The sequence below is a fragment of the Gymnodraco acuticeps genome, unplaced genomic scaffold (genome assembly GCF_902827175.1).
Source record: "Gymnodraco acuticeps unplaced genomic scaffold, fGymAcu1.1, whole genome shotgun sequence".
Classification (NCBI taxonomy): Eukaryota; Metazoa; Chordata; class Actinopteri; order Perciformes; family Bathydraconidae; genus Gymnodraco; species Gymnodraco acuticeps.
In genome coordinates, this window is record NW_022992095.1 from 859,048 (window position 1) to 882,868 (window position 23,821).

The 23,821-nt window shown below is 43.0% G+C and overlaps 1 protein-coding gene across 1 annotated transcript in view; it reads right to left on the bottom strand.

Moving 5' to 3' along the window:
- utrn (utrophin) overlaps nt 1-23,821 on the bottom strand; it is a 200,338-nt gene that overhangs the window by 118,079 nt on the left and 58,438 nt on the right. Inside the window, 11 exon segments of the mRNA XM_034202775.1 lie at nt 17,855-18,044; nt 18,161-18,315; nt 19,228-19,433; nt 19,687-19,804; nt 19,952-20,169; nt 20,649-20,766; nt 20,915-21,016; nt 21,125-21,277; nt 21,668-21,817; nt 22,335-22,470; nt 22,793-22,968. Coding sequence (XP_034058666.1) covers nt 17,855-18,044; nt 18,161-18,315; nt 19,228-19,433; nt 19,687-19,804; nt 19,952-20,169; nt 20,649-20,766; nt 20,915-21,016; nt 21,125-21,277; nt 21,668-21,817; nt 22,335-22,470; nt 22,793-22,968 — 1,722 coding nt within the window.

A 23,821-nucleotide genomic window follows, 5' to 3' on the forward strand; every position in this document is an offset into this window, starting at 1 on the left:
CAAAGGTTGTGGTGAAAAGGTAATTGATTAGTGCGGTCATGTAGTTAAGTGTAGTTACGTTTTATGACCCACATCCCCCCTGTGAGTGGGGCGCTCTGTCTCTGCGTGAGAGGGGACATTTAGTAGCGGGGTGTAAGGCCATCCAAACTGAGTTATGATCACACACAAAGACAGTACGCAGTGAAACTAGACCGTCAGACACTGGTGATGTCATGAGGAAGGTCATCAGGAGGAAGGATAGTGCCAGATGGATCGAGCCTGCTCGTCAATTGCCCTGTCAATCATTTTGTTACCATGGCACTGTCTGGCAGGGCGGGGCCTAAAATGGGCTATAAATAGAGCAAGGCACGATGGAACGAGGACAGAGGACAATTATGAGACATCAGCCAGGAGAAGAGGAGAGTGTGTGTGTGTGTGTGTGTGTGTGTGTGTGTGTGTGTGTGTGTGTGTGTATGTGTGTGCAAATGTAAGGCTTTTTATTCTTAATAATTATCTTAATTACATTTTTTGACTTTCCACCACTGTATTTTATTTACATCACTTTTGACTAATCAGGTATATTGCCTTGATGTATTATATACTATACTATCCTAGGTTTTTATATGAAAGTTCCTCTCTCTTTCAGCCCCTGAATCGCAAATCATTTGCATCCATGTGTGTAATGTGTTGCGAGTAGATACACAATTCCTACTGGCAAGTGCGGAAAAGATAAAGCGCAGCCTATGCAGTTGACCAGAGGAGACCCGACACTCAAACCATCCACAGTGGAAAGGTTTTCTTCCTCCACAACTCCTACTCTTGAACATTATTGCAACAGTGCCTGTACAAAGTTCAGTCCTCGATATGCCAGTTTAGACTATCAAGTTCAGCTGGGAAAACATTTTGAGGTCACCAGCAACTCTCATCTGGCTGCCTATAATGGAAAAGGGCAGAGTTGATCTTTTAATTGGTAAGGCAGATTGTTTTGAGATGTTTTAGTGTTACATGCTGATAGTTAAAGAATATGCATTTATTGCCACAAAACGTATCAGAGATTAGTTTTATATATAGGCTATATATATATATATTACTACTGAGAGAACATCTCTAAAACAATTAGACTTTTTCTTTGAGGAAGAAATAACAAAACGACAGCCTCAGTCTTGGGTCAGATTTAATTTGGGTTTGACCAGGTCTACTCTTGAGGCACAGGTGCAGGCTGAGTTTAAGGCGCGTTCAGGACTCAGACTCAGACAGCTTACATTTCCTATTCTTTAGCTTGAACCAACACATTGTAATCCCTGCACTCTTTACCCAAACTTCACCCGGGGTTCTCAAAAGCCTAATACATAAATCTTCAGTTTAACAAGTGAACACAAAGCATCCTTTGTATTCAGAAAGCTCTGTCAGAGTGTCACAGTGAAGGAATGATGCACGTGCGTGCGTAGTCTGCGTACACACAGATGCACAAACACATTTACACGCACAGACACATATGCATTTGGCAGATGTCCCCGTTCTGTCACAAGCATACAGGGGTTTCCAAGGGCACTTCGAAATGAGTCTCGGAGAGATGATCTAATTACCGTCATTAGCAACATCTAATTGGAGCTTTTAAAATTAATAGATTAGCTCCGTCGCTAACAGTGCTAACCTATTTTAGGATTTCAAGAGAGTAAAAAGAAAAGAGAAAGAGATGGAGAGGGATCAAGAGAGAATGTATCCCATCATAGAAGATAATGTTTTTTCCGGGGTTTATCTGTTGCCCCTTTAACCTCATAAACAAACACACAGCGGCTATGAGAGCCCAGTGGCCCTACAGCCCCTGCTCTTACTTTTATCCACCATCCCTCTTCACTAATTAACAATTGTTTTAATCCTCCTTTAATTCTGCAGACAATTGCACAGGTTGTGTGCATGTTTGTGTGTGTGTGTGTGTGTGTGTGTGTGTGTGTGCGTGTGTGTGTGCGTGTGTGTGTGTGTGTAACACGCTGAGGGTCCCTCACACCGTTCACCAGATTAGTGGAGCTACTCTCCGCCAAGCGTCGCCCACAGCGACCAAAGGTAATTGCTTTTTAATTAAGCCCCCGGTGCTAATCCCAATGATATTTAGCAGGCACGAACCTGCACGCACACACAATCACAAACAAACAAACACGCACACACAATCACAAACAAACACGCACACACACATTGAAAAGGACCTAACCGGCTGTAAACTGCAGAAACGTGTAATAGGCTTTGTTGGTATTTCCCTTTTGTCCAAAGTGCTAAGCAAGGCAGCCGGGGAAAATGATGTTGTACTGAAGCAATATATGAATTTTCAGCCCATCACCAAACTCAGAATATTCTTCACACTAAAAATGAGCTCTTGGAGTGTGTGTGTGTGTGTGTGTGTGTGTGTGTGTGTGTGTGTGTGTGTGTGTGTGTGTGTGGTGTGTGTGTGTGTGTGTGTGTGTGTGTGTGTGTGTGTGTGTGTGTGTGTGTGTGTGTGTGTGTGTGTGTGTGTGTGTGTCCAGTGACCCTGAAAAAAGCCTTGCAAACCTCAAAGATGGAAAAAGCAATCGCACACATCTATCGACCATTTCCTCCGGACTCTTTTCTTCTTCTGTCAGGGTCTCATCTCATCCTCTCTCCTTTCATCATTCCCCTCCTTGAATCCATGTCTAATTCCCGTTTCCTCTTGACCCAATATCTCTTTTTTCAATTTTCTCTACCTCCATAATGTCATGTTTGAGTCCCTCTTCCTCACCTTCCTCCCTGTAAAAATAAATAAGTTACCAAGCACATGGCAAACATTTTCTTCTCTGTCATGAGATGCTTTTCTTTCTCTGCTAAAAATTGATTCCCAGAGAGCCACTCATCTCATTCGGGGTGACGAGTGAAAATGTCCCACTTTCCAGACATTTGGGTGATAACTATGAAATGTGCTGAACCAATGAACGCCCAGACTTGCAGCACTGTAGTAAATCTATTTTTAAATTCTCGTCACGTCTAAAAGCTCTGAATTTTCTTTGATGTCTTTGGTCCGACGCGTGGAGGTAGCACTCAAGCGGAGTTAAAGCTTATGTTTGACCGTTTTTTCACCAACAGTTTCATTGCTGACACAGATCCTTTCCTGTCATCTCTGATCCCCCTCTCCACTTTCTTGGAGTATCACAAATGTGATGGAGCTGTCTCGTGTCTAATCTTATAACAACGTTGTGTGAAAAAGACATTTCTGATGTAACGTGTCTCTTTAGTTTATCAAAAGCTTCTTAGCTCAAACACTACTTGTCAACAGCGGTAACTCTTGGCGAAGTTAAGACTTTAAAAGAAACTATTTTCAATATGACTGTGCTTTGAAGGGCTTCTGACTACCCGTCATGCCGATGAAACTCTTTATCCACACAATTTCTTATGTGGCATTTGGCTCCTCCTTCTGCAGATTAGACTATATATAGAACGTTTTTTCTTTAATCTACCAGTGATATAACAGCGGAAACCATGTTCAGTTGCGCTTTGTTTTTAATGCACCACTGTATTTACCTCCGAGGGTAAGCTCAGTGCACTATCCCCCTCCTTTAACCGATGTTTTTCTGTTGTACTTATTCTGCTACTTTATTGTTCGCTTGTTTGATCTCGCTACTACCTTAAGGTGCAGCTTTACTTTCATCTCCCTTTTTTACAATTAGGTCAGGGATCTGCCAATCACAGAGAAACATGGAAACTGATTATTTGCCTAAATTGTCCAATGATCAACATCCTAATCAGATGGTACAACTAAATCACTGTCGGAGAAAATGATGTATACATTATTTTCATTTACCTGCAGATTTTTACATTATCCTAAAGATGCTGCTAAACTGTTTTTTCATTGCAACATTCAGAGTAATTACTTTAAAAAAAGCAGACATACAAAGAAAGCTCTATGCAGCAGAAACCCTCAAAAACACACACACACTTCACGTTGAGCCGTAAGGGGAATCACAATGCGTGAGTGGTAGTAGTTCCTGTAATGGAAAGTGGCCCCTCAAGGATCTGACCCTGCATAGTTAGATGGTGCCGTGTCAAAGGAAGCTTTTGATCAATGTTTTAGCAGCATGTAATGATCTGCTTCATAGGCGTGACATTGAGGCATGCTCAAATAGCATGTAAGCCATCTGTCTAAGACTTGAGGAGGAAATGGGAAGAAGGTTTTAGAAGGGATGGTGGGAAAAGAGGGAGAGCATGAAAGATTTAGGAGTGGCATGCGAAGAGCAGATGATGGCATAAATGGAAAGACGAGGATATGAGCCGAAGCATATGCTAACTTGCTGGCTTACTGAGGGGTGGTATTAGGGAAATTGGTACTGAGAGGAGTGATAACAGAAGGGGAAGAAGGCAGGTAGAGCGAGAGAGGAGTGTGGCCTCGTACTGTTCGACTCGAAGGAAAAGCTTGCTTAGTCAACTCTACTGATTGTACAAAGACTGCAGGAGGTTGTTTAATTGATCAAAGAGATGGTTTTCTCCACAAAAAGGGCAGCATTCAGTAATAGGATGACAGCAGAGACCCTTCCTCAGATGTGACTTAAACAGTCAAATTGAACCTTCCACAGAGCAGAAGGAAATCCAAAATCGTTTTGGTTTTTGGCTCAGTGCATCGCAGACATAAAACCCCAAAACCACTGAGACGTTGAAGAAGCAGGCCAACGTTATCTTCCAGCAAATGTGCCGCTTCTTTTTTTAAAGAATTAATTACCCTTGACAGGAGAGGGACAATGGCCAGCAGGTAGAAGAACATAAAGCAGAACAAATTAGTGTGCAAGTAAAGGTGGGTAAAGGGCAGGACGAATAAAGGAGAAATGAGGAAACAACAGGAAGTAACGGAAGAATATGATTTCTTCGTGTAATCTGCGTAATAATAATTTGGTCAATTCTCTCGTGTTTTACTCTATGCTATTGATTTTCTGTGTGAGGCTGATTGAGTGGGCCATTATGTGAGTAAGTGTGTTGGAGCCAGGATTACACACAGTCACCTGAAACTTGCGATATTTGTCAGCACCACAGAGGTAGAGACGTCCTGAATACACACAGAGAAAAACACAATATGGACGGTGAGTCAGCACTGAGTTTGCGTGCTTACCATAGATATTGGCAGGGGGGGATACTGACAGGGTGCAGAGCTCAGGCCATGTCTCTCAGATTGATTGTCAGGCCAGGAATAGATGGAGCAGCCAAGGAAAAATGATATTATTTTATTTCCCCCACTTAGGTCGCCCCCTGATTCGGTGCGGAAGACGAAAGGGAGGGTGAGGGGGAGCTGGCAGGTCAGAGAGACTTTAAACTGACCGCCTGCTGCCTCCAGGTCAATATGTCCCCTTTTTCTCTCTCTGTTCATGTTTGTCTCTGGAAATCTGTCAGTACTTTTAACATTTCTATTACAGCAATTCTGCTCTAGAGGGATAGATGGTCATGACATGAAGGAGAGAAAAAAAACGGGGGCAGTTGCAAAGAGGTGTGTACCTTTAGTTCACCGAGCCTGTGGGACAGCATAATCTCTATCCCGTCTCTGTTGGTGTGATCCGGTGTAGGAAGTCTGGGCCGGCCATCGATCATGAAGTCAAGGGAGACTTCTGGCTGACTCTGCTGGCCAAAATCAAACAAGTCTTCCAGTACAGCTGGGTATTGAGCTTCAGTTCATTTCCGTTTAGTACACACCTGAAATTGTGTGTGAAGCATCAAGTATAAAGTACGGTACTGGAAGTGAGCATTAATTGCTTTGTCTTGTTGCTTTATTTCTTGCTCTTACCTCCTGGGCCGTGTCGAGGTCTCTTTGAGCAAGGCACTGAACACCAAACTCCTCTGGGCACCTAACCATGGCAGCCTCCTCACTCTGACACATCTCCATTAATGCATGTGTGTATTCAGGGCATAAATGTGTACAGGTCCTGTTTCTGTATGTGTGTATTTAATGTCCATAACAACAAAGAAAATGTAGATTTATTTTAAATGTAATTTTCCCCTCAAGGATTGTTCTTCTCCTTTTTCTTCTCCTTACTAATTTTCATAATTAGACAATTGTAGTTTAGGCTCTGGGCGACGAGGTGATTCACTTTTCAAGGTAAAAAATAGCAACTCCTCCATTAACCACATGTTATGTAATTCTCCATGGGTAGCTTCAGGTCTTTCTCTCCCTCCTTTCCTCTCTTCCTCAATCTGTTGTTTACTCTGACCATCACATGTTGAGAGGCTAGTTGGAGGTAAAGCTTTTCCAGCACCATAAAGTCCATCTGACCATAAACCGCACATGCATTAGCAGGTTGGGCCTGCTGTTGGGACCTGCCTGAAAGCCCCTAATGGAAGTGTGGGCACAAACTCCATCGCTGTAGTGCACAGAGACACAAACTCAGCGCACACATGAAATACTGGCACGATAAATGTGTTTACTGGATGTGGGAAAGAGAGAGAGAGGTAGGCAGGTTGAAGGATTTTATTTTCCATTTATATTATATAAAATGAAGTTGATTACATTTTTATCCAATCCCAGGATGGCAATTGTCAATCACTTGGTGAATTTCTCCTCATGTCCTCCTAATCGAACTCTCACTTGCTGCATTAACGGCAATTGAGAACAGGAGAGCAGCTTAACTCCAGGCTGTATCACTGATTTAAGTGCTTTTTCAAATCACCACTACTGTCAATAGGACTTCCATCCGTGGTGATTTACATGTAATGTTGATTAGGAGCAGAATCCAGACTTCATTTTCTTTTATTGTCCATACTCTCTCGCAATACCATTTTGATGAATTAGAATGATCTGCATTTATGAATTTGTTACCATATAATTCTCCCGCCTGTGACTCATCACTCAGGCTAGCGGCATATTAAGTGTGTGTGTGAGTGTGTATACTTTTGGTTGAGTGAATAAATGTGCAAATGCAGTGTGTGTGTTTTAATGCGAAATACAACAGAATGAACTGTGGGCATGTGTGTCTATTAACTTAATGTGTTTAAGCATGCATGAAACAACAAATCTGTGATTTGAGAGCCAGCCAGGTGACAGAGGGAAGAGTGGGGGGGGGTTATCAGCCTGCACATGAGGCTCTTACTGCGAATGCTAACACTTACTAATAACCCAAAGGACCCCGATGGAGCTCAAGGGCGGGGGGGTCAGACAGCTGGGCTCCGTGCCCGTGCCCCCTTTCATGGGGTAGCAGTGAGCCATAAGCACAGGTGAATGGAGTGTGGAGTCCAAGGGCCAAAGTATTTGCCAGAAAAACAATGGGAACTGAAGGCATCACCGTGAATGCTTTAGGGCTGTTTCTAAAGTGGGTTTTGCCTGGAAAAACACGCACACACAAACACACAGAGTAGTAGCCAATGCCACAGTAATGAGAGCAGGAGGACACTCCTCAGGAGGGAGGGGGGCCCTTCAGCCAATGCTCAGCTAGTGATTACACACACAGAGACAGAGCAGAGAAAAAGTGAGGAGATGAAATGATCTGCCCGGGCTCTCTCTATGCCTCAGTATAAGCTAACCAGGAATGCTACTCTATACTACACTGAACAAAAATATAAATGCAACACTTTTGTTTTTGCTCCCATTTTTCATGAGATGAACTCAAAGATCTAAAACATTTTCTATATACACAAAATAACCATTTCTCTCAAATATTGTTCACAAATCTGAAAAAATCTGTGATAGTGAGCACTTCTCCTTTGCCGAGATAATCCATCCCACCTCACAGGTGTGGCATATCAAGATGCTGATTAGACAGCATGATTATTGCACAGGTGTGCCTTAGGCTGGCCACAATAAAAGGCCACTCTGAAATGTTCAGTTTTATCCCACAGCACAATGCCACAGATGTTTTGAGGGAGCGTGCAATTGGCGTGCTGACAGCAGGAATGTCCACCAGAGCTGTTGCCCGTGAATTGAATGTTCATTTCTCTACCATAAGCCGTCTCCAAAGGCGTTTCAGAGAATTTGGCAGTACATCCAACCGGCCTCACAACCGCAGACCACGTGTAACCACACCAGCCCAGGACCTCCACATCCAGCATGTTCACCTCCACGATCGTCTGAGACCAGCCACTCGGACAGCTGCTGCAACAATCGGTTTGCATAACCAAAGAATTTCTGCACAAACTGTCAGAAACCGTCTCAGGGAAGCTCATCTGCATGCTCGTCGTCCTCATCGGGGTCTCGACCTGACTCCGGTTCGTCGTCGTAACCGACTTGAGTGGGCAAATGCTCACATTCGATGGCGTCTGGCACATTGGAGATGTTTCTCCACGGATGAATCCTGGTTTTCACTGTTCAGGGCAGATGGCAGACAGCGTGTGTGGCGTCGTGTGGGTGAGCGGTTTTCTTAAGTCAATGTTGTGAATCGAGTGGCCCATGGTGGTGGTGGGGTTATGGTATGGGCAGCAGGTGTATGTTATGGACGACGAACACAGGTGCATTTTATTGATGGCATTGTGAATGCACAGAGATACCGTGACGAGATCCTGAGGCCCATTGTTGTGCCATTCATCCACGACCATCACCTCATGTTGCAACATGATAATGCACGGCCCCATGTTGCAAGGATCTGTACACAATTCCTGGAGGCTGAAAACATCCCAGTTCTTGCATGGCCAGCATACTCACCGGACATGTCACCCATTGAGCATGTTTGGGATGCTCTGGATCGGCGTATACGACAGCGTGTTCCAGTTCCTGCCAATATCCAGCAACTTCGCACAGCCATTGAAGAGGAGTGGACCAACATTCCACAGGCCACAATCAACAACCTGATCAACTCAATGCGAAGGAGATGTGTTGCACTGCGTGAGGCAAATGGTGGTCACACCAGATACTGACTGGTTTTCGGACCCCCCCAGACCCCCCCAAAAAAGCAAAACTGCCCGTCCACACAGCAGCTTTGAACAAATCTTGAAAATCTTGGAGCTAGGCGTGTCTGACAGCTTGGGGATTTTTTGCGAGCAACACGACCAACAACCAATCACATGAATCTCCCGCCCCCGACATACAAAGCAAAAAAAAACGGGGATTTTATGCGAGCAATATATATATATATATATAAACTCCCCAAACAGGCGAAAACCTACCAGTTTCACCCACTGTCTCTGGCACCTCCCTCCATGCCTGTTTCCTACGGTTTGTATCCCGGTAAATAGTCTGGTCGTAAAGAACCGGGTGATTTGCTACCGTAATTTCTCGTTTGGAATATGAGGAAATGAACTGCGGTCTGGCTCTCCCAGCTTACACGCGGTTTGATTGGCTAGAGCTTCTACTGTCAGATTTGCATAAACGGGTTTGATTGGCTGACGCTTCCAGCTCAGCTTCAAAAGTTGAACATTGCTCAACTTTTGAATCCTGAACATCCTGGAAATCCTGGAAATCTTCGCTTCGCTCCCCCACAATGCAGTTCGGCGACAAGCGAGGAAAAGTGACGTCATCGCTATTCAAAGTCAATGGGCAGAGAAGCGTTGGAAGAATCGTCTAAAGCGGCTGTGTGGACGGGCCGTAAGGCACACCTGTGCAATAATCATGCTGTCTAATCAGCATCTTGATATGCCACACCTGTGAGGTGGGATGGATTATCTCGGCGAAGGAGAAGTGCTCACTATCACAGATTTTTTCAGATTTGTGAACAATATTTGAAAGAAATGGTTATTTTGTGTATATAGAAAATGTTTTAGATGTTTGAGTTCATCTCATGAAAAATGGGAGCAAAAACAAAAGTGTTGCATTTATATTTTTGTTCAGTGTAGTTAACTGCTCATGTCATAAGCATCCACTCAATGTAAAGGACACTTGAGAAGAAGGACGCAAAGCTAAAGCAAGCTGAACAGAAATAATCAGGATGTTACAATGATTCACATTTATACTTGAGGCTTTTCAATGCCGTCTTTAATAGAAGCGAGTGCCATTCGGTGTGTGGATGAATACACTATATAGCCGTAAACATAAACAAAGCCCTGGAGAGCACTGTATAGACGTACAAAATCCCAAATAGCCGACAAGCTCATTAAACATTATTGCTTTGAATTGGTAAAGTGGGACTAGAAAACCATTTACGTACGAAATAATAGACGCAATTTGAAAAAAACATTGAAATTAAATGGCTTCTGCTTGCAAAGACTGCAAAGCTCAGTACTATGCATCAACATAATGGGTGCTGTTAAAAGGGCATGCAAACACCCAAAAGCTTCCAGTGGCGCGGGATTAACAAAAAGACATGACTAAATGGTTATGACTCAGGGGACTAGATGAAGTTCACATCATTCATGGCTTGGTGAGAGCCACTGTTAAGACATAGTGAGAACCAATATGATGGAATCCAATCAGTTTTTGGAAGATAAGCTTGGTTTTACAGCTTCATTTGACTGCCAAGAGTAAAATACAGCCTGCATTTAATATACAACCGACATGTCACAGAATGTTGACATGGTCAGACGGACCAGCTGTATATTATTTATATGCAGCATGGTATGAATAAAGCATATTCCCCTGGAAAATAAGGAACAGTGTGAAATCTGAATGTTATTGACAGTAGTTGAAGTGGTTATATTTTGAAAAATATCTATATAATCTGCTTAAAAAAGGGCCACAAGTTTTTTTATATTATCACGCATCAGCCAGGTGGGCTGTTTTAGGACAGGCACTGTCCTGAAGCAGAGAGAAAGGCTAGACCCCAGAGGGTGAGCCCCGAGCAAATCCATCACCCAGAAGTCACTGTTCCAGTCTGGCAGCCAGTGAGCGCACCCCAGGGAGGCAGGACAAGTCCGGCATTACTGATTCTCCCCAAGGGAAGGCCAAACGATGCTGGAATGACTGATGCAACCCAGGGGAGGGTAATCGAGTGGAGAATGACGGATGCTTCCCACTGGTAGGAACGCAATTCAGGAAGGCCCCTAAGGATGCTGAACGGAGCAAAATAAGATATTCAATTCCAGAGTCAAATAAGTTTACAATGCAAGAAAATGCAAGTGTTGATTGTGCAGAAACTGTACAGGCTGCAGGAATGGTCTGCTTTCAATCGTTTTCCCCAGAATTTGGTAAAGAAGCAGTTACTTATCTTGTTGATGCTTTGCTTGTTTCTGAGAAAGAGCAGGAAAAATATTGGTGCTAATGCTCCGTTTACTGCCTTCTCTCGCACTGTTTACTGCCTTCTCTCGCACTGCATTTTCCCCAAGTCTTATACTTGTGCCATCCCTCTATTTATTTTGTAAAAAAACACGAGATGTAAGCAAATCCTGTCAAATAAAGAAACTGAATTTAACCGTGACCACCAATGGGCAAAATGACAAACTGACAAACAACCAAATACAGGCAGCAGATACAAGGATGGAGCACCAAAAAGCAATGGCTTCATGGATTAAGGATGGATTAAGTTGAGCCACCACATGTCTGTTGGAACATGATTGGAGCTGGCAAGTTATCAGAAGCTGGTCGGATGCATTAGTCTCTCACACTGTCAAATCTCAACAGCTGGTGCCCTCTGCCTGAGAGGGGGTCAGTGTTGTGCAAGGCAAGAGGGTCAGCAATGAAGATCCAAGATCAATAATGATCAACAGAGAGAAAATGACAACAAGTCCACCACACAGCGGTAATGGTTTGCTCTAAGTTTAAATCAACAAAGCTGACAAACAGCTGTAACTTCATCAGGAACACAATACACTGCACCATGTTCAGCAGCGTGTGATTTTAGCATTTATAATGCGTTGGCCATAAGAAAGTCAGCTAATGACTTCAATTAACAGAGATAAATGTTCATTTCATCCATTGTAGAGTTAACCGTCTCATCAATCCTCTGACCGCTGAGGAGTTATCTCACAATATCTACCGTCAGTATTCCTCGGACAAACCGCAAAAATACAGACTGACTATATGCTCATTCAAGAACAGTTCAACACATACTGTGCCTTTTTGGTTTGTTTATGCATGCACTACTGTAGAGTCAAAACTCAATTCAAAACTTACACTATACAGACATAAATGTACAGCTTGCACACACACACACACACACACACACACACACACATTTGGAGTCTGATTTGCAAAAGTTCCAAAAGTCCTAAAGTCATGGTAGTATATTTATTTATTTATTCAAGCGACATTTTGTGGAGGTGACAGACTCCCGAAAAAAACATCTCCTGGAACAGAATGTCTTGACAACTAAATGACTCGTGAATAGAAATGCTAAAAATAAAGGAGAAACTACCGAAAGATAGAGAACTTGCCACTCCTGATTTGTGACATTTACATTGACAAACAATACACACGTAGCCAGGGGAAACTTTGTGGATACCTGCTGATAGGCATACACCAACATAAACCGCCTCTGCATTAGTAACAAAATCTCTAAAGAACACATCTTAAAACCTCAAGCAAGTTTGGAGAGCAGAGGAAGAAAATAAACAATAATCAGCTACACAAGCTTCAAACTTATCTCAATTACATTTCGTAAAAAAACAAAAAACAGTCCTCCAGCCCTCTCTCTCTGTCTGGGAGTCCACGTACCTTGCAAAGTTTGTGGTAGCGCGGCGAGGAGATGGCCATCCTCTGGAGCCTGTGTAGGAAGACCACCACTTTCTGGAGGGATGTCCGGACCATGGCCATCATCCTAAGACTGCTACAACTCTGCAGCAGCCTGCTTTTGGTCCGCATGCTAGCACTGCCCTACCCCGCTCATATTGTTCTCCCTCTCCCTCTCTCTTTCCCTCGCCAGCCGACCAGACCCCAGCCAAGCTGATGTGATGCGCACACACAGAAAAAAAAAACACACACACACGCAAGCATGCACAGCTCAGCATGCCCCCATGTTTTGTCAAATACGCGCACTACACAGAGTGCAGCCAGAGTTATCTCTCTCCCTCTCTCTCTTTATAAACAGTCACTCTCAGCATGCACACACTCTCTCACACACACGATGATGCAGGCAAGCAGGACAGGACGAGACACTCACTTTCTCCTCCACGCGGACATTCACACGCGCACCCGATTGCGGAGCCAGAAGACATTCAAACAAAACACTTGTGACAGCACCCTGCAGAGTCAGAGTAGGGTGACGAGGACAAAAGGAAATGAAGAAAGAAGAAGGAGGAGAAAAGAGAAAAATCAACAGGGAGGGAAGAGTGGAAAGTGCAGACACGTAGGGGGTAAAGGAGTGTTGCGCTGGACGAGTGGAGAAGCTGATCGTACGCGGTTCACTTTTTACTGCCGCTGATCCGGAGAGAGGGAGAGGGAGAGAGAGGGAGAGAGAGGGAGAGAGAGAGAGAGGGAGAGAGCGTAGAGGGACAGAAAGAGACAGACAAATAAAAAGCAGCGGTGTAAGAGATGACAAACACTGCCTCTGAAGGCACAACGACATTACGCAAGCAAACCTACAGATCAATGAACGGGACGCAGATAAAGAGCGAAAGAGATGGATGAAAAAGAGAGAGAGGGAATAAGCGAGTGAATAAATGAGATGCAAACACACACACAATAGAGTTATGGAGAGGGAGGAGTTATTTCTACAGTCCAGGGTTCCTGGAAGCTCATGTTCTGCCTCGCAATGTTAGTGAGTGACAGTTGGAGCACTTGGAGAAATATGATTCACATGGTTGAAGAAAAATCTCAGGAACTGTATTAGAAAAGATCTGATGAAATTCTAAACTATAGTAAAAGCATTTGTTCGAGGAAAGCTCCAGATAAAAGATGACAAACTGCACAAGTGGGAGTAAAGTAGTGCACGAGGAGAGAAGGTAGGAGGGTACGGTCAAGAGAGGATAAAAGGCTTTTAAGCACCTTTTATTGCTTCATAAAATGGTTCCGTCTTAAATCTCTTAGCGCACGCATACGGAAAGATAGGACATCAAGAGGCGGGAGATCAAACGGAGAGATAGTTGCACAATCAGCAGAGATTATGATAAGGCAGACGCTCAGCTGCTGCAGAGCCACTGACCATACAGCATTACTCACACTGGGTATTTTAAACCTATTTATGCCGTCTATGACTATTTCACTTGAATTGTATTTGAAGTGTGAAAACACCTCTCTTTCTGCTAACCACAAGAGAAACAGCAGCTATTTAGAGTGAGGCTGAAAACATCTGCCTAGCCCAACAGCAGCAGCAGCACGCTTCACACCGTCGCTCCCTCGTAACCATCGTGCATTTAAGAAGAGGACAAACTGACCCACATACACAAATGCTGTTGTTTGTGTAGCACCACAGGATGCATTACAGTACTTGCCCCCTGCTTGCCTTGTCTCTTTGCACAGATGAAGGGAGACTCTGAGGTACAGAGGAGAAATGAGCCCAAACACATTCCTTTAAACCAACATGCAGCTTACCTACGCAGCCAGCTAGAGTAATCATCATTTACCGACACAGATAAACACACAGTCTCTAGAAGAGGGGATCATGATGGGCTTATTGAAGAGGTCTATGTGAAAAGGTTTAACTGGATACAGCGTCCATTCCAGTCATTCCACAGTATCCACCCTGCTTCACGGGAATTAGAAGGTACACTGAGTGTTTTTTTGGCTCAGTCTTAATGGCATTCAGATTAAGGTTTTAACCAAGAGGTCGTAGCAGGCATGCACTGTATGTCTCTGCTGCTCACTTTGCTAAGGTCAAAACACACACACAAACAAACACACACACACAATTGTATTTCCGACCGCCAAACCAGTTAATGGAGCTCCATATGCAGCTACATCTGTGTGCACCTATGCACTTCTTCGCTGATCCCATTATAGATACACCTTCCATCATGTGGTGTAGTGATGGAGGGAAGAAATCAAAAACATACGACACATACCAGCTCCGGTATGAGCAAGCCGTTTCAATATTATGTAATATGAGATACTAAAAATAGCCAGAGGTAATTATCCCTTTAATGTCTCTCGCTGTATTGGACCGTTAAATACAATGCTGCTCATTAATAAGCAGGACGAACTGCTTTATGACAAGATTGGATTTAAACATGGTTTGCTGTATTTGTTCCAGGAAATAAACCATACCACAATGTACTACAGATGATGCATACAATTACATATACCATAAAAGAGGATTGTATCCCTGTTGCCCAGCTGTTACACTAATGACAAGATTGTGTAACAGTATAACAGAGTTTGAGTGTCCATTAAACACAGTTTTTAAGCAAAAGCATATTATTGAAATATTTATATTTCAATAATATGATAATTCAACTTCTTGCTGACAGTTGAAGAACAGCTTAATAGCACTTTAATTTAATTGTGTCTACGGTAAACATTTAGCTAGAGCAGGGAGGGTATTCAATTAGCTTAGCTTAGCATAAAGAGTGGGTAGCAAAGGGAAACAGCTAGCTTGGTTTGAAGTTGAAAACAACAGAAGGGTATCAATGTTCTTATCTAGATACAGGTGATAATAAGTGAATACCACTGTGCCATTTTTGAAAGAGTTGGGAATGTATTGGCTTGAGTATATCATCAGTGCATCAAGTGTGTCAGTTGAGTTTTGTTCAATATCCATTAAGACGGTTTTCAGGAGATTGCAGTTAATGTGTCCCATTTGTATTCCTCATCGCTCCTAACCACAACTGTGAGCTTAATATTAAAAAAGCATTCTGATTGACAATGGCCTGTGGCCAAAGTATGTGATTAAAGTAATCCGACACTCAGTGGCACAGCAGTCATTGTGAGTTAATAAAAGGGTTTGAGAGAAAGCTCTCTATCAACACATGTCCTCAAAGGCTCAAAGGTTGTTTTATTATCCTACGTTCTAGACACAAGTGCCATCCATCACTCTCGACTCCAACTGACAGAGACATGGAAATGAGAGGGAAAACACTGGATCACAATGAAGACAGTGGGAAATGAACAACCTCATTTTCCACTCTTGACATGATGATGACTTTTTAGGAATACAATTAAATAGTACACTTGTGTCCTTTAAAATATTGAAAGCGATGAATGAGTGTGTCAATACAACAAATATAGATTACTGTTACGGGCAGATAAATGTTACAATATTATGGATTTTTCCCCAAAGCTCACAATTGTGGAAGACGAAATCCAGCCCAGGCTTAAGATAGAGCTGCAAAAGTCTCTGAGTCCGACGTCTACAGCAAGTTAATGAATCCTCAGAAATCTTTGTGGCAACTCATGCAGTGACTCAGTTTCAGTTTCTCTATAACCTTGGCCTGCTTTTAAATAATTGGACACTGGAAATGGGAATGATAGCACTGTGGCATTTGTTATGACCCTGGGTCGCTAGGTCATTTGTGTGTGTGTGTGTGTGTGTGTGTGTGTGTGTGTGTGTGTGTGTGTGTGTGTGTGTGTGTGTGTGTGTGTGTGTGTGTGTGTGTGTGTGTGTGTGTGTGTGTGTGTGTGTGTGTGTGTGTGTGTGTGTGTGTGTGTGTGTGTGTGAGCAAGCAGGTGGTGCCCGTTAGCTGATTAGCTACCCTCGTCAGGCTGATTGGTCCACCAGAGGAGACGGGGCCATTTTAAGCTGAAGCCGTGCAGTTCCTCGGCCGCTCTCTCTCATCGACCTCTCCTACTCCCAACTCTGTGTCTGTTGTAGTAGATCTGATCTGATCTGTTTTACTGTGTGGCTAAAAGTTACCGGTCCCTATTGTACGTTCTTTGTAACGCTAAGCTAATGTAATCTGTCTTGAAGACACGCTTTGATTTGCCTAGGAGTGCAAGTTTTCTTTTGTTTAAATCCCGTTTTCTCCTGTTTTTGGTTAGGTAAGAATCCTGTATTTTATTTTACTTCTTTTGTTAGGCAAGATATATATATATATGCAAAGGTTTATTTGTTTTTGTGGGTTTATCTCGCCTCTTTTAAATAAAAATAACAGGTAATTAAAATTACCTAACGCATTTACCTGTGTCAGTGACCGTTTCTTGGGAGTGGGGAGAGTGCAACTTTGTGCTGCGCCTAGGTTCCCCAAGGCCTGGGCGTAACATAATTGGGGACTCGTCCGGGATCCTTCCGTTCTTTTCGTCGAGTCGGGTAAGCATTGCTATCTATTTTTTCTTCTTGTACATTCTGGATCTCTGGTTGACAGTTTTTCTGTTTTGAAATTTACAATGGAAAGTCAATTAGAGTTGTTCACTACGGAACCTTCTATTGTGAGACTAGATGGCTGCACAAAAGCAGATTAGTTAAAAGAACTCTTGTGTACAAAACTAGTCGAGCAGGGTGTGTTTGAGGAGAAAGTTCACACACATGAAGTGGATGATCTCTTTAAGACGACAAAACCAAGAATTGTATTACTGGATTCAAGCTTTCTAAAAGATGCATTGCAGCGGGTTCTCAGGGACAAGGATTAATCTGAAGAGCAACAGGAAGCTTGGACTCACACAGGAATACCAAACCTTTCACAATGTTGAACAAAAAGAAGATTGTGCAAATGACAGCCCCTCGGTGTACAATCCAAGAGAGATAACACAAGACTGACAGGGTCTGCATTTTAAAAAAGACAGTTCAACTTCACTAGGATGAAGAAAATAAAAAGATTATAACTGCCAGATTTATCTGTCGAAAGGTGGGGGTGAAGCGTTTTTGGGATTAAAACGTTACATAAAGCATAAGATGATGTGTGTCAACAGATCGCTGAGGGAAGGTCTGAGTAAATGACAAGCCAGGGCGAGGTAACACACACACACACAGTGAATTCCTAAGCAGCATAGGACAAGTGGATCAATGAGCAGCACTCAATGCATACAAGCACTCACACGCCCTCTGTATGCCCTCATTCGAAAACCTTAAACCGGCCGCTTACACATGGATAGACCTTCACACACACACCCACCTCAGTGCTATCGGTAAGGATAAATTAATGAGGGATGAAACCGAGATAATAGGCTAGTGCCTTTGCATGGATTCCTCACACATACACCGATTCTCTTTTCATTTGCAGCCCCTACCTCCAGTTGTCGCCTCAGCTCCTTCGTATGGGCGGAGTCCTGCGACAGGTCTTCTCTCTGGGAGGCGTCGGCCAGAACGTTAACTGTGGTCTCTGCCTCCGGGAGCCATTTGAGGAAGGTCTCGAGCTCCCTGAGGGACACCTGCAGGCCCTTCAGTTGACTGTCCAGATGGGCGTGGCGGTCACTCGCTCTGCCAATCAATTATAAAAAGCACTTACTGAATATATGATTGAATACTAGCGACGATATCAGCCACTCAGGTGAAACAATGCAAGCGTAAAGGTAGACAGGTGAGTATGTGTGCACCTGTTGTTGATGCTGTTCCAGACTGCGTTGTGCTTATCTGAAACTTCCTTGATCCTCCTGGTGTCGTCGGTAGAATATTCCCGCAAAAGATGATTGGACAGTTCATTGAACGCCACAACTGTAGGTTGGCCTCGGCCCAGGTCTTGGAAGAATGCCTGAGAAACAGTCAACACGGTGGCATTAGGGTAATTACAACACTGAAAATGTGGCAAATGTGACTCAACCATTATGTGTCACTGTCAAGGGCACTGTTCGCATTACTTTCTTAAATTATTCATTTACATTCTCTGATTTAAACATAGTGTGTTGGCCTGGTATCAGCTTAAGTTAGACATGTTACTCTGCAAGAATATTAATGACCTATCCAACATTTTAAATTAACTTCAGGTAATAATAAAACAAAGACATTTGTTATTCTCCTGCTCAGCAATATGACTTTGTTATTTTAACCTCTACTTAATCAAGTAGGTAACATAAGACCCAATTGTTATTCATGAGGCCCTATTATTATTTTAAATTAAGCATTAGCAGATAAGTCACCAGGCTCATATTCCTTTAACAATAAGGTGCACTTCACTATTTCACAAGGATTATTACTCATCATTACAAGATCACACAGACCATGAACAGAAAGGTGTGTGTCTGCTGTGCCTTGCTGGGTTCTGTTAAACTCAGTTGCCCTCTAGTGTTTGGTTCCTGTAATGAGCTGGACACACTCATGGGGCAGATTGTGTTTCAAGGAACTCTCGTACAAGTCATCATCTCAAATTTAGATGATGGATGATGTGGGTGTGCAGATCTTATTAAGGTTCAAAGTGAAACTGCGGAGAGGTAGTTTATCATTGCCACCTTGCACAAGCTTATACAGCTGGGTAAAGGACTTCTAACACTTTACAAAGTTTGGTTTTGAATACGATTTTCTCTCAATTAGTGAAGTGAGTAAGGACGGAGTATATATTTTCTAATATACTCTATGACAATGATACAGAACATAATAAATGACCAGAGGACGAACAGACACACAGAGGACATGAAGGGAAAGGCTAGCAGTGACTTTCTCTCCTAACCTTGTTGTCAGCAAGCTGTTTGGTCAGGGGATCGCCCGACTGCTGGAGAAGGTTGTGGAAACGTCCTTCATTGTGTCCAACCAGAGCATTCACCTCCTTCCTCTGCTCCTCCCACTGGTTGCTGTGGCCAATCATGTTGTCCAGCTGCTGGAGCCGTGCCTCGACACCGTGCTGAGTGCTGTCCCATTGGCTGCGTACCCTCTCCACTTGAGACACAAACACAGGAAATTAATGGCGGTACCTTTTAAACAACAAATTATGAAGTGATTAGAGTAAATTGTTATTGGATAAAACTTAACCAATTGGACATAAAAACAAGCACACATTGTAAACAGTACTAAGAATATACAGTATATTTTTTAAATTACATTGTTTATTTTGTCATTGGAACAGCTAATGTTTTTTTTTTTTGTATCTGTTCAATGGCTTTGTACTGTGATCATCCTGCTTTATACATACATTTCTCAGTGATGGAAGTGCGGACGTCTAGATTAGAGGTCTTGTTTTTGATGTTCTGTGCCAAAGTGAAAATGTCCTCTAGCTGGGGGTGACGCTGTTCCAGGTCACTCTTTGTTACCTGCCAAGAACGAGACACAAAACCGCACACACTGTCAGACAAAGTGTATAACTCACAGGATTATATTTGGCTCTTGTATAACATGTACTTTTCTGTTAAAAAATACAAAAAGATATCATTTAATCTTCTCTGCTCCCTTTTTCTCACCATAAGACGTCCCATAGTTGTCCTGATCTCATCTGTGTCCCCCACAGTGACAATATTAGACTTGAGCATCTGTGTGATGAGGAGAAGCCAGTCTGCAAGTTCGGTGGCTGTCTCGTTGAGGTCGGTGGGCGCCACACTGTCTAGTGTGTGCGGGGTTTGGTGGTGGGGGTCCTCGCTCACCAGGCTGGCCATCTGCACAGCTGAGGGGACCGAAGACACTGGAGCAGGAGCAAAAAGAGGCGAGTAATGTTGACATATAGGGTCTCTTAAAAAGGAAATGATGCAATGAACATTTAAGACGTCGGAGCGAGGGAGAAGGCGCTGTCAAATAGCTCTCAGAGGATAGTGACATCACACTAAATCATGATGAATGAAGCCTTGATGTTTGCTTCAGTGTTACACCAGCAGCCCCTTTTTTGCTTGTCACTTATTTGTAGTTTCATCATACATTTTAATGCACCAGTTTAATGCAAACAATGAGGAATTTCAAATCTGCCACCTGAGCACTTATTACCTCTAATACAATATGTATAAGTTTGTCATCTCCGAGTAATGATCCAATATCTAATGTACTCGGTCTCATTAAAGGATTAATAATTCATTTGGACCGTTTCCCCATCTCTATTCCATTGATGTATTTCAAATGTTGAGAAATGACAATCATTTATTTAAACGAGTCCATTTCTAGATATTTTACCAAGCTGCTGGTGTTGGACAACATGGTGCTGCGTCCACGGAGAGACAGGCGTCTGGAGAGTTTCCCTCAGTCGGCCATCCAACGCTTTCCAATCACCTGCCAGCTCCTCCACCTTCATCTTTACGTTTAATTACATAGACAGGAATGAATGATTAATGAAAAAACAGCAAAAGTACATGTGGCCCTTTAACAAGCAATATGGTATAATTATATGTTAAAATTGGCTGTATGTCCTTATTAAATCATATTGCTATGGAAACTGGTACCTTTTCGCGTGGTGACAGCTGCTGTCGTCGCTGCAGCTCTATAGAATGAGCCAACAGGTCCTCCAGATCCTTCTTCCTGTCCCTCATGGAGACCTCCAGAGCCTACAGCAGGTAAGAACTTGTTTTAGGGACAACTTTTATGTCTGTGATAAAATAGATTTAAAGTAAGGTTATATGTGCTTTTTGTAATATATTATTTAGACGAAATACCTGTGCTTGGCTGGAGCTCAGGCCTCTGGTCATGATTGTTTGATGTGTCACGACGACCCAGTCAGTGAGTCGGTTCATCCGGTCCTGGAACTGAGCATGGCTTTGCAGATTGTTCTCCACCTCCCCCACTTTGTCCAACAACTCATGGGTCACCTGCAGAGGAAAGAAAAGACAATTGGAAAAATTAGTGAAAGACTCCAGAAAAAAGCATAAGAAAATAGGCAAGACAGGACTTACGATGTTTTATTACACGACTTTCTTGAATAATTGATTCTGATTGGTTAATTATGTATAGTCTTTTATTGTTGATTTTTCCTTTTTTGCAATAGCAGAAAACATTTAAAAACAATTATGGTATTTTTAATTATTTGTTTGGTGAGAAGCGCTTTAGCAAGATTATATGAAACTATTGGGTCCCCATTGCAAAATAAACCCTGACAGGTTGAACAGTAAATATAACTACACTACAGTGTTTTTCACCTTTCACAGAAGACAAAACATTGGAATACTAGTCAGAATAATGAAACAATAAAAGGTTTGCACCCTGCTCCAGTTGAGGTTAATGGCTCTCAGTTTGCTGACATGCTGGTCCCTGCTCTGAAGGCTCACGCTGGGACTGGCCAGGATCTGAGGGGCGTGCTTGTTTACCCATCCGAGACGTTCATTCTGTGCATCCATCTCCTCTGCTATGGCCTGCAAGGGGAAAAACACTGACTGTTTATTCCACAAAGATGGACTGCTTTGTTGACATATTGACAAGTAAGAGTAACCTCAGCAAAGTGATATTAAGAAGTAACACTGAAACTCAACAATAGTGTGTAGAGTTGTTCAATATATAGTAACATACAGTAACATCATTCTTTGTACTTTGGGCAATGTGTCTCCACAGAGGGAAAGTCAGGCTACTGAGGTTCAGGAAGGAATGAATACAGAAACAACTGAGGGACTGTAGTCTCTTCAACAATGCTGCATTGTTTAGAAAACACAAGATGTGAGAGTTAGGTTCTCTCTGTGTATGTTTACTGGGTTTGACAGGTTGTGCTTGTGATTGAGTTACAGAGAGCAAGTCGTGAGAACAGTGAAGTGAACAGGGAGAAAGAACAAAGTTAAACACAGTCAGAGCTGAAACTACCAGCTCTGCATCAGAAATATAAATCTCTATGCTCCGATGAATCCTGCTAGTATGAGCATGTTTTGGCTCTTCCTGTACCTTGAGTTCTCTGAGGTTGTTGTCAGTAGCGGTGATGGGTAAAGAGCTGACAGCGTTTTCTGCCTGCTCCAACCATACAGCCAGCTCCTTGCGTCTCCTCAGCAGGTCTGAAAGGGCCTGGTCTCCTCCAGCCAGCCTACACACACACACACACACATTATGTACTCAGATTAGGATCTCCATTTCCCGCAGGTTGCAGGCCTATTTCAGAAATGTACATTTAAATTACTGTTATGGACTGATTAGCCTCACTGATATTGTTAATCTGCCAAACACTGATAAGGAAGCTAAGACTGTCAGTGATTGAGAGGGGGTGCTAACCTCTGTGCTACATTATACTGCAAAACTAAATGTTATACAAGCTAAACACAGCACTGATATTTATCATATGTATCCACATCCCCTTAATCTTTTCAATCAGTGATGTAACATCCTGTGTTTTTCCGAGGATACAGTACCTGCGCTGTCTCTCAAGGACATGGCGGTTGACCGTTCTCCAGCGCTGACCGAGATTGCCCAGCTTCTCCTCAAGCAGGGTTCCGTCAGGGGACGACAGCTGCCCGGTTATCTCCTCCCCAGAGTGGGTCAGTTCAGCCAGGACAGGCTGGTGGCTGACGAGACCTTCCTCCAGCTCCTATAATACGGGAAACGGAATCAAATCAAGCACAAAAAGGTGGAATCGCAGATCAATCAAATAGCATTAGCTGATACACTCAGGGACAAATCCCCTGCTCAAGTCCATCTCCCCAAGCAGATCTGTGATTGACACAGAAGCATGATTTGTGGCAGATCAAGATTAAAGCTGCTTTATCTCTTCTTCTCCCACTAAGAGAGATTTAACTTGCCAAGGAAGGCCCGTAAAGCATGGGTGAGGGATTGTGAAGTCTGCTAAAGGGTGAGTCAGCTAATTGATCTCTCAATTCCCATCCTCTTGATCCTTCACATTAATCTCAGCGGCTATGAAAACATGAAAAAGCCCTGGGGAGATGGAGAGTAGCTGGAGCTTTGCAAATCACACTGATAAAGGTGTTAATGGCGCTGGTGCTGTCAGCTATAATGCAGCAGCTTCAAAGAGTCTCATTCCTTCCGAAATTAAATTAGCACTTTATAAATCAAACGAAGACAAATTAGAGGCACCTTCTCATCATAACAACCATTCTTTCCATGTGTTACTCTGCATAACAAGCAGGTAGGTGTGCAGTCTGCTTGTTTATCATCAGGTACAGTATAGTACCCATTATTCCCCTTCGGGAATAAAAATGCAATTATCTCTGGTCTAACATTTCCAAACACCTAGCTGCTTATATTTCAAACATATTACCCCTGCTCCCAGGGGAGGTGATGATCTTGCTTTGAGTTTGTAAACATATGGGATACTTTGAGTCTATATTTGACTAATTTGTGTTTATAATGACAAAGTGGGAATATCATGAATATTTTCAAGCATTTATTACCAACAATATGATATTTTTGGAACAAACTAAAGT